The 12,262-nt window shown below is 46.4% G+C and overlaps 1 protein-coding gene across 3 annotated transcripts in view; it reads right to left on the bottom strand.

The window, feature by feature from the left end:
• nalcn (sodium leak channel, non-selective) overlaps positions 1-12,262 on the bottom strand; it is a gene marked incomplete at its 5' end in the record, with an annotated part of 69,802 nt that overhangs the window by 42,683 nt on the left and 14,857 nt on the right. For all 3 annotated transcript variants that reach the window (XM_079731306.1, XM_079731305.1, XM_079731307.1), the window contains one exon: positions 245-376. In XM_079731306.1, the coding sequence (XP_079587432.1) occupies positions 245-376 (132 nt within the window). The remainder of the gene's footprint in view (positions 1-244; positions 377-12,262) is intronic.

The raw sequence follows: 12,262 nt of genomic DNA, 5'->3' as shown, positions 1-12,262 counted from the left end.
CGTGCAGGCACACACACACACACACACGCACACACACACATACACACACACACACACACACACACACACACAAACACACAAACACACACAAAAAAACACACATAACCCAGCGAAGGGCTGAAGGCCAGCGGTCTGGTGGAGTGTTGAAGTGGAGGTTGTGACAGGTGGAGCAGTGGTGGAAAAGGATGTATGGGGGGGACAGGAAGGGAGGGGGAGGAGTGTGTGAGAGCAACACAGAACTCACCTCTGCCAGGTAAAACTCATCATAGTGCCGGCGGTGGTTCTCGCCTTTGTAATAGTTGCTAGCGGCAACGATGACGTCCACGGCGACCATGCTCAGGATGAACATGTGGAACACGGAGGAGCGCATCAGTTGCTGTGGAAACAGGGAGCGCCGTCCAATCAAAATCAATGTAGATTGTCAACGACATTGCAAAGAGGAAGTGGGCGGGCATCACAAATTAACAACCATTGTGATCGGATTGACATTTGCATACTTGTTGTGGGTCCTTTTGTTATGCCCTTTCTTTTTTTCTAAGCCATATCAACGTTTCCAATGCAGTGTGTTTTCTGAATGAGGGGCGTTAATCAAACAGGCACAGTGACTACACCACACTGAGATAGATTGAATGAGTCTGAATAGCAGTTAAGGACCAAGAAATATCAGATTGCAGAATTCTGTCGCCCCATTCCCTGTATGGATTTATTTTTTGCTCCCTCTCCATCTAGACGAGTGTACATTAATCAAGCCCCTTCTTCTCTCCGGATTCCATGACGAAATCAGGACCCACGGTTGGCTTGAAGCTGTGTTTGAGTTCACTATAGTTTACCCCCTCTTAGGGTGACAAATTAAATTTCCAATCTGCTTTTTAATTTGCTCAAGGTGGGTTAGTGAGTGTGTTACAAACTAAACTAACAAGATTAAACGAAAGGAGCCCTAGGCTACGTTGCAAACAATCAAGCAAAAACATGACCAGGGTTACACCTTGAAGAACCAGTATGCACATGGTCATTTTTAATGAAGGAAACAGAGAGATGGAGACAGAGAGGGAGGTGGGTGGAGGGTTAGACACATAGTTTAATAAATTCTGTTGAATTGAATGTGTTCAAGTGTGCGTGCGTGCGTGCGTGTGTGTTTTTGTGTATATATTGTGGTATGAAAGCCTCCGGATAGGGAGTCTCTTATTGTATATGACAACAGACAGGGGAGAGCTGTCGGCTAAACTACAGGGAATGAAAAGCAATCAGAGCGCTTTCATTGGTTAGTAGCTGCAACCGCCACCCAGGACGGCAGAATCAGTGTATATTCAGACATCCTGAATCAAAGCAGGAGAGAAGGAGCGGAAATAAACTTGTGTTATTTCCCTAGAGCCCCACAACAGTATTGAACGTCCAAAAACAAAACAGAGGTGCATGCGCAACTGTGGGAGAAACTGGGAGGCGTCCCCATAAAAGCACAAACACAAACACAATCCAGGACAGAGAACAGAAAATAAACGTGATTTAGATGATTCTTGTCACGTTAATTTAATCTACAATTCACGGATCAAACATTTTACATGCATGGTTTTGAATATCAGATGATAAAATGCAAGGGGAAAATCAAAAGTGGAGTAACCATATTGCGAATGTTTTCACCATCTTTCATGTCCCCTGGATGTTTGAGGGAACAGCTTGTGCGTGGGAAGGATCTCCCTCACATTCAAATAGACCAGTGTAAGTTTGATGGGGGTAGGAGGATTGCTCATATCTAAGGTAAAGACAAGACCAAAAAAAACAGCAAGGCGTTGAAATGCTCAAAGAGATAGCCGCTGTTACAAGCCTGGCTCAGTCGATCCATTCTACCTTGAACACGGAACCGCTAATACTGCACCAATTAAAATTTAAGCTAAATTTAAATGAATATAACTTGACACCTGTAGGGGATTCATGGAACAGTGAGGGCTGAAAGGGGTAGCGTGTGAGAGTGAAGGACGAGAGAGAGAGAGAGAGAGAGAGAAGAGAGGGAACTCAGAAGGCTGTTCTGCAGAGGATAAACAGGAACAGTGACCATCATCTCAAAGGCCTTAAAGTCTGCCACATTTTTTATAGCTTGGCTTAATGTATGCGCAAGCACACACACACGTGCGCACACACACGCGCGCCACACACACGTGCGCCACACACATGCGCGCCACACACACGCGCGCCACACACACGCGTGCCACACACACGCGAACACACACACACAGACAGGTTATGGACTCTGGAGCTTGTGAGTGACATTGGATGTGACAAAGCAGTTTGACATTTTCAGCTACCAGACGCTCCCTCCCATGGGTGTTACGGCTGAATGGAGTTTTGTGATACTGTGTCTATGTACATAGAAAGAGGGGCAGAGGGATAAGTAAAGAAAACTGGGAAAAACCGCAAGTAGTCAGAATGTGTGTGTGTGTTTGTGTGTGTGTGTGTGTGTGTGTGTTTGTGTGTGTGTGTGTGTGTGTGTGTGTGTGTGTGTGTGTGTGTGTGTGTGTGTGTGTGTGTGTGTGTGTGTGTGTGTGTGTGTGTGTGTGTGTGTGTCACGACTGTGCCCCACGGGTCAACATCTTAAAATATGAATACACAACGAAATGGCCCATTTCCGACTACAGCAATCAAATACCTGACAACGAGAAACCATCTCCCAAAGGAAATGCATTCAGATTCTGAGAATGCCGCTTTCTCCCTAGACAACACCTTTATTTACATCCTATTTGATCAGCCTCTAAAGTTTGTGAAGAAACCCTACCGTTTATTCCCCATACTCTCTTGAGGACTATAGCACTAAAAAGCATTGAACGCCCTGCAAAACTGCCACCCAAGAAAACAATTTCCTAACATAGAACAACATCCAGAAATAGCCCGGGGTAAACAAAAACAAACAAACCCCCCCCCCCCCTCTATATCTCACCTACTACACTGCAAAGGACTTAAGGTGATGCACACTTCACCGGATAATGCAGTCAGACAACTCCTGAGGTGAGGTGGCCTAATTGATCTCGAGGGCACCGACGCACAGTGTATGGGTGAATGTCAAAATGCATTTAACAGCTCGATGGCGGACAAGATGGCGCTCCTCGGCCGTTTGATGTTTCTTTGAAAAAGCCTTCTCCTCCTGCTTGATGGATGCCGCACATTAGCCCTGCCTTTGGCTGGGCCTTTGATACGCCAGGTGCTCCAATACATATGCACAGAGTCACAAGCACGCACGTACACCGAGACAGACACAGACCCACGCACACACATACACAGATGTTGGGGTGTCACACATTGACAACAGGAGCCACAAACAGCGCACAACGTGTGGGTTGGTTCTATGCCTGGAAGGCATCCAAATGATGCTGGCATCTTTCTATCTTTAAGCAGGAGGCAAACCACCCCCGGATGTATTAACAAGCACGATACGTTCATGTCATGTTGAATACATGATTCTCTGGTGACCCAGACATGTTGTATGCCCTGGTCACTTATGCTAGAGGATAGTCTACTCTAGTGGTTTGAGTGTACTTGTCTGCCATCCTAAAGGTTTGTGGTTCAACTCCAATATCAGCAGTCTTCCTGTATGCATCGTTGTGCAAGATCCTAGCCTCCAGCTGCTCATTGATGACACGTATATAAAATCTGTATTCAATGAAGAATTAATGCATCCTGAGGCGTAGAAACATACGGACCCCTGCTATAATTCACTCTTTATAAAATATTATATTGGACACATTAAATAGGCCTAACAAAAATATTTTTTATCGCAGCAAATGTACCTTGCTGGTGGTAACACACTGCGTTCATTTCAGAGCACATCTTAAAATGTCAATCCAAGGTTGCATAAGGTAGTAACTTAGTGGTCCCTCATAGTTGACGAGTCACTTGTCTTTGAGCTGACTAAAGTTTGTGTGAGTTGAATAGTTGCTTTTTTTAAAGTTTCTTATGAAAAGCGCATGCCGTCATGGTTTTGATAGAGTCTCCCCAGGTGTCATCGCTTTAAAACTGAAATAGCTTTGCTCGGCGACCTTAACCGGTAGTTCCACCGGATTTGACAAGTTTTACAATGACCGCCAACCAGCAACGTCCTGACATCAAGACCAAAAGTGAAATGCAAAGCAGCAAAGCGCTGCAGTGTGGTTGTGTAATTAAAGAATGAAGCATCTCAATAGCAGCTCATATAGTTTCAAAGTGTTATTTTTAAGGAACAATGAATGTGGATGTTGAACGAATATTGGTTCTCCTAATAACAACGATCTGACGAGGGGGACTAAAGACGTGATCAACGGTAAGGGTTCCTGTGTGTCTAGCGTGGTGTACCTGCTGAGAAGATGGGGCTTCCAAGCAGCACTGCTCTCCATACGGCCATCGTTTATACACAATAGGAGAACTACAAAGTATCCTGCCCTAAAAAGCAGCCTAGCTAAAGTGCAATTAAACTGAAAACTTCTCACGTTGCAAAATGCCCCTTATAATTGTAACACTGAAAAAGCAGGTAAGAAGTGTACTCTGTTGCTGTGCAACATTAGAAAGCAGTTCAATCTGTAAAATGCATAGAATACATTTAACAACTACTATTACAACGCAAAATGTTTTTTGTTTTTTTAGTACCATATAAGAAGCAAGTAAGCCTATCTGATCACAGTTTGGGGGTATTTCTTGCATCCCTAATAGTTTATGACTGTAGACAAATAATGGTCAGATTGTTTGTTATTGTTGAATAACAACTTCTTAGTCTGAGACAGGCCTAGCATGTCCTTTAAGGGTGGTAAATAACACATTGGACTGGTGAAGAGCTCCATGAGATGTTGAAATAAATCCATCTGTACCAATATGATACATTTTGATCATTTCATCCTGTGTGATTATCTGCAACCTGTTACCAAATCTAGTTATACTAAGAGAGAGGGGGGGGAGAGAGAGGGAGACATACATAGCCATGATTGCATCCTCCTTCTGTTCTCCCCAGAAGGATGCCAAGGAGGACAAATGCTCATTCTGCTGGCACCGGAGATAGGAGTGGTACATCAGGACATGCCTAGCAATGGATACCATATACTTGGCAATACTCGCCAACTTGCAAGTTTTCACACAGGAACTGTCACCAACAGACTGAGCTATGTTCAGACACTAACTTCTGCTACTGTTTTTGTGTCTCCCGTTTTGGCTTTCCCCATCTTGTTTACCCAGATTCTGAGGAAACGTGTAGGTTTACAGATTTCCGCTGAAGTTCTCAGTTGACTTATCTTGTTAGTTTACTTTGCAGACTGGCCGAGAGGAAATCGTCACGCGTCTGAAAATAGGATCTGATCAGATATAAACATAATTTTGGAAAGCGTCAATAATGTCATAGTCTGACTCAGTATTATTTGTGTTGTTTAGTTTCCATTCTCCACCTGTCCACCAGATTTCCTTAGACTGTTCCCCTTACTCACCTCCTTTGTTGCCCTGGTCGGCTCTTCCTATTTTCCAAAACTCTTATGTCCTTGTGGTTCTCTAGTTGTTAGTGTTTCCTGCCAGTTTGTGGGACAGAGATTTTTGAGTTTCTACATTTCCCGAGCACTTGTCTGCGTTTGGATCCTAGCGCTTTTGTTCCTGGTGCCCCGCCAGCACTAGTCGTGAGAGATACGACGTAACAATTATAGGTAGGACAATTGTATGATATCCAAAAAATAAAATTAGAGTTTGAATGGTGCATAATACAGCCTCAAGATTACATAAGTTGCATAATATGCACTCAGTTAATGTTGCAGAGAGTTAACTTAACTATTAGAATGGGCCCACAGTGTTACTCAGAGCCAAAGAAGGCGTGCTAAAGGGAGAAGGTAGCAGATGTCTCCACTTGAAGGTCATCTGTGCTCATTTGATGTTCCTGCAGGCTGCCATTAGGTCTTGTAATCATTCAAATGAGATGAGACCTTTAGAGACTTTCAGAGAAGAAGGTCTTCCCAAGTCTGAGTTGATGTAGTTAAAAACTACTGGGTGACATAATTAGTTAGAAGAAAACATAAATAATTGATGATTGCTTCTAAGATATTACAAGAGATATTTTGCACGATAAAATGACGAAACAAAAAAATGTCACCATCACCCAGACAATAATTTGAGACACACTAAAAACCTATATAATTATCAGTTATGAGTATATTAACATCTATATTACATTCTCTATTGCCATGCTACATTATTCCAGGGCTGTAGGTAACGACTGGGGAATTGTCAATTTAATAAAAAATGCCATGGCCTCCTTAGTCCTTTCTAATATTAGCATCAAGCTAATATTAGGGGTAAGGAGTTCATAAGAAAGTTAATCTACAGCTAACTCTCCCATCACCACTGTGTGGGGGTGGGGGTCCTGAGGGGGGGAGCAAGGTTGGACTCCCAGCGCTCAGTCTACGCTCTGACTGGAGATGGCTGACTCACACCTTCTGCTGGGAAACGCTTTCATAATAAAACCTGACCCGCTCTGCTGCCTCCAGACACCCCTAAAGCCACTGACAATAGTCTCTCTCCCTCTCTCTCTCTGACACCTCTGCCTCCGGCTGTCTGTTTGGATAGGTCTGTACCTTTAGAGATAGCAGCGTTTTGGGGTCAATATAATTCTCACAATGTCACAATAGGAAATGCTGGCCATGGCAATACCTGTGTTGGAACAGTTTGCGTCTCGTGGCCTGTGCCACAGGATTTCCCAACCTGGCACAATGTGTTTTTTTTTTGTTTGTTTGTGGTTTTGTTTTTATCTGCAGGCATCATTGCTTTGTCAGTGCAAAGCTGATGCGGTAGAATAAACCAACCGGCTCAAGTATCACTATGAAAACGAGGGAATAAATCAATGCTATTGTGTCAAAAGCCAAACGCCTTGAGTCAGAAGCCAACACTTACATCATAGTATTGTGCCGTCTTCTACTCTCCGTCTTTCTTTCTACTGTACTTCCTTGTTTTTCAAACCCTCCATACCCAAAAAGACTGACCTTAAACCCAACGCCCCCTCTGTGTGGATACGTGTGTGTGCGTGGGTGCGTGCTTGTGTGCGTGCGTGCGTGCGTGTGTGTCTGCCCCGTGGATGTGCGACCATGCACACAATGTGTGCAATGCTCATTAGCATCAGGCTAGCGAGACGTGTCGCAGAGGTGAGCCGTAGGGCAGGGTACGAGGGCAGGATGTAAGTGTTATGGGTCGAGGGGTTATAAACATCCTCCATCCGAGAGGAGATGAGGCAGAGGGGTGGGTAGGGGTCATGAACCTGGTCGGACCTGCCCGGTGAGCTCCTAGATTATTCCTCTCCAGGGATGATCCTCCCGGACTGGAGGATCACAGAGTTGAGGGAGGTCAGCGTGGAGTGGAGTGGAGACTGTGGTGGTAACACACTGCTCAGTCAAATCTATATAATTATAGACAGTCAATGCACTAAACATGTATATAAAGAATGCTATATGTATGTGGGGTATACACTAGGATTTATATTGATGGAATGCAGGACTATTTTGAATTGTGGTGATGTTTCTCTCCGTCTTGTTTGATCACAGTCTCTCCATCCATCTCACTCTCCCTCCTCCGCTTAGCTGATTTTCACAAGCCTTTGACTGATTAAAAGAAAACTAGTGTTAATTATTTTATTTATTTTAGTTTGGAGGGGTGGTTTGTGGAGGTGGGGGGTGTGGGGTTGGGTTTCTTAATAGGATCAGCGTACCTTTGCGTTCCTAAATAAAAAAAAAATTCGGATCAGGCACTCATATTTTGTAGTCTTCAGAAGACACTCCCTAAATGAATTGACAGGCAAGGTCTTTGCAGAGAGCAAACCAGTTTTGCAATCTGAGTTGTAATTATGGTAAAGCGGCACACCAGGGGCTAATTAGGAGACGATGCATGTGGGAACAGATACAGGAAGTCTCATTAACCTCTGCGGGTCTATAGAGCGACCAGAAGAGCTATGGGGAAATCTAAAGAAGAGCCTGTCGTTTCTGCGGTGAACCAATGACGAGAGTAGACAAAGAAAAAAGTAAATTCCCCAAAAAGGCGACTAAAATATAAATTATTATTAATTTAATTAACATCTTAAAAGGTGCCTGGCAAGGTTGACAAGCTATTATTTGAGTGGAATTTGCCAGTAATGGCATAGCAATCCAGCAGCTATTAGTGGGTGAAATGCACTTTGAGAATATTCGTTTTAAGTTGACTGCGCCTGCCTCTGTATGAGTCCATTGAGATTTTAGACTGCTGCCAGCTTTTTTAATATGTATTTTTCATTTATGTTTATGCTTTATTCATGACAGATACAGTGACAGTTAGACAGGAAGGTATGGGAGAGAGAGGGGAGGGCATGAAGCAAATGACAACGGGCAGGAATCAAACAAGGGTCGCTGTCGTAAGGACTGAGCCTTAATGGGTACACACCCCTCCCAGCTCGTTTCTGATCAATCAGGGCAGCTCATCAGTGATTGGCTCGGGGAATCCATTCTGCTGGTCCAACACAGTTGCTTGAAATGTGCTACTTCTAAACGGCAGAAAAAAGTAGGGAGAGAGGGAGCAGAGTGAAAGGGAACATTTTTGGGGTTGGTCAATTGTTAAACATTACCCTCTCCTGCTCGTTTCTGCTCTCTTTTTCTTAACAACCCTCGAATCTTACCGACAGCACCTTTAAAGAGTTAAGTAGTTCATTACTTCACTGTTAGACCAACAGTGGAGAATAGGACCTATGCTACGAGGGGCTATTTTGGTTCCTCATGAGGGGCACGGGGGCTGACGGTGGAGAGGAGGGGAGATGCCGTTTCCACTCTGTCTCCAAGAAGAGCAGGTGGCTAATCAATTTTGTGTTCTCAACCCGCTGCAGCCCACTGGACACAGACAGAGCTAACGGATGACCGAGCCAGAGAAACTGAACCCACGCCGGGGCAGACAAGACACCAGACAGACGGACGGACGTCACCACCGGAGACGCACAGAGAGAGGATAGATGCACGCATTAAACTAAAGAATATGCAGAGGCAGCGTCTGGACAGCCAGACAGACCAGCAGGCAGACACCACAGGGGACTTACTTAATAATGCACTACGGTGTTGCTGGGGTGAAGACAGACCTGTGGCTGAATGAAGAGTCGAGTGGACAGCTATGGTGTGTGTGTGGGGGGGAAGGGGGGGGGGGGGGGGGGGGGGGGGGCAGCAGAAGTAGCAGTGGAGGCAAGCCTGTCTGAGTGGAGCTCCCGCACCTGCCAGCCCCTGAAACATTTTAATCATCTGATGGCCAATTACTCCCGAGGCTGGCAGAGCAGAACCAAACCTCCCAATTTACTGCCTCCCCTCCTCCACCCTCCTCCTCAAAACACACACACACACACACACACACACACACACACACACACACACACACACACACACACACACACACACACACACAAATGGCCATCCAATCTGGAGGTACACCACCTGTCGGTCTGTCTGGCTTCCCAATGCCTGTCTGCTCTGGGTGTTCCGCCTCGCCCTGTTCCTTCTATAGGCGGGGGTAAGGTGATGCACGGTATTAATGGATGTAGGCATTTAGTCATCTAACTAGAATTAGAGGAGTCGCTGAATGTATGTATGCATTTCTGACTGCCCTTTGGTAACTTTCAACGGCCGTATATCTGATCGATTTCAGACTGAGCGGGTGTATCGCTCAAGGAGGTGCAGTTGTTTTTGAGGAGTGGTTCTCCAGAAAACTGCAAGCAGCCATACGGGAGGCAGAGCAACCAGCCGGTCTGAACAGGCCCGTTTTAAAGGGCACTGCACTGGTCTGAATGAATTCCCCATCATAATTATGAAGAGTTGGATTGTTTTAGGCACTTACCAATGAGAGCAGTTCAAATAAAGTATTACACAATACAAATCACACACACACACACACACACACACACACACACACACACACACACGCACACACTAATCTATCCATCAGATATACTAATGGGTGCACTTTCCAGCCACAGTCTCAATCCTGTCCCAGCAATTCCTGACCTTGGCAGTGGGAGGAAATAACTCACAGTATGTCTTCAATTTATACCTATAAAAAAGCAAAGCTGACCGTTGGAGCTGCACCTGGGCCGGCCACCAGTCAATGGGAGTTAAGGAGAAGTCCTGACCACTGAGTGACCGACTATTATTGGAGGAAACGATTACCACCTCTGTCAAAGAATGATGTGCAAGAGGCAAGACGATGACGGCTGTCAAGGCCCACACACACGCACGCACGCACGCACGCACACACACACACAAGAATAGAGGAGATATTTAAGTTGGAATAATTGCATGTCTGATTCAACGCGCTACGGATGTGGCTGACGATCAATAGCAGGGCTTTTTAAATGGGGATATTAATTTGGTTGGGGGCTGAAATCAAATGTCAATGCGCGATATGATAAACTGTTGAATCGATAAGCTGTGTGCTTTGAATGTATTGATAATGGATCCAACCCACTCCCCACCCCCACCAAACACATTCGCTGTGCTCATGAGAATCATTGTTCAGGTTTAAAATAGTCTCATAGCGAAAACACATCACTGCCTTATGTATTGATCCGACGTTGTACAGCCCTGAAGACCCCGATCACGTAACAACCAGTGCGCGCACTGCTACACTCTCGGACAGTGCACTGTTACAAATACCCTGACACAACTTCTACTTACCACAGATGGTGATAGTATGGTCACATTAAACATTAACATTCAACAGTACTCCAATAAAAGAGGCATTATTCAGGGGGGCACTATTCATCGAAATAAGATTCGGGAATTGTTTAAAAAAGTCTACATCCGTCTCTATTTACTCAGCTTATTACTTTGGTCGCCTGGCAACCGCAGGTGACCAAAAGGCCCTTAAACGGCCCAGGCTGCGGTTTGAGATGAGGCGCTGTGTGGTACCCTGTGGCCTAACGGATCTGCGATGGGACGTGCACTGCATCTGAGTTTTCCGTCCCGGAGGGCGTGTGATGGAGTGATGGAGAGATGGAGCCACACGCTAGGGAGGAAGTCGGTCATGTTTACCCCTCGGGTTATGCCCCTGTCTGGATACCCTCTCCCAACCACCCCCCGGTTGACGAGCCTCTAGGGGGCGTGCACGCCGCTAAACCGGGACGGCTGAATAACCCCCCCTACCTCCATTCCTCCAAACAAACACACCTCACTGTGTACCTGTCTGTCTGGGTGTATGAAACAGCATCTGTACAACTATTTTCCCCTCTATATCCATCTACCGTCTTCATTTCACTTTTTTCCGCTTGCTGTGCTCTTCTATTTTCAATCTCGATAGTGGATGAAAGCAGGGGGTGTTTTCTGTGAGTGTGTCTGTGTGCGTTTGTATTAGTGGAAACCCAGCATGTGTGAAGGCCTTTTTGCATGCAACGCCTTGAAACTTTGCTTGGGAACCACACTGAATCTTGCAGAGAGACCCCCCACAACTCCCCTTCACCAAACCTCCCTCCACCTCTCCTACCCCCACCCCACCTTCCTCCACCTCTCCTCCCCCATCAAACCTCCCTCCACCTCTCCTACCCCCACCCCACCTCCCTCCACTTCTCCTCCCCCCACCCCACCTTCCTCCACCTCTCCTCCCCCCATCAAACCTCCCTCCACCTCTCCTCCCCCCACCCCACCTTCCTCCCCCCACCCCACCTTCCTCCACCTCTCCTCCCCCCACCCCACCTTCCTCCACCTCACCTCCCCCCACCCCACCTCTCCTCCTGGGCTGTGGGCACAGTAGGCAGTCCCTCACAGTGGGCCCCTGATGCTAGCCCTTTCTAGCGCGCGGCGGCGGCGGCGGCGGTATCAACAGTGGGACAGCTGTACGCGCATCTCACCGCCCGTAGCCTTATCTCCACAAGCCCGTTTAACATTGTGCCGACCGCCAGCCGACAGTGGCATCCATCGTTTAGATGTCTTTTGAAACTCATCAGTCAACGGCGCCGCGCCGCTAGAGCAGCCCCGCGCGTCAAAGCCGACTCCCAGCTCATTTAAAATCCCATCGCCCGCTTGTCTGACACGGCACGCAAAATCAGGACGGAGGGCAGAGGAGTGGCACTCCCTGTGTGTGTGTGTGTGTGCGCGCGCACACACACGTGCGTGTGCATGTACGTGTGTGCGTCTGTGATATGAGTGCTTGTGTGGCTGTGTGTGTGTGACAGATTGAGTTTCAGGGATTTGTGACAAATACAAAGCATTCAAATTAAAAAGGACTGACAGAAAAAGCTCATCAAGTGAGACACTGAAAAGGCAAGTCATGCACAGCTCAGCTTTGA

This window comes from Pollachius pollachius (genome assembly GCF_949987615.1).
Source record: "Pollachius pollachius genome assembly, chromosome: 3".
Lineage (NCBI taxonomy): Eukaryota > Metazoa > Chordata > Actinopteri > Gadiformes > Gadidae > Pollachius > Pollachius pollachius.
Note: the sequence above shows the minus strand (reverse complement) of the source record. Positions and strands in the feature narration are given on the sequence as shown.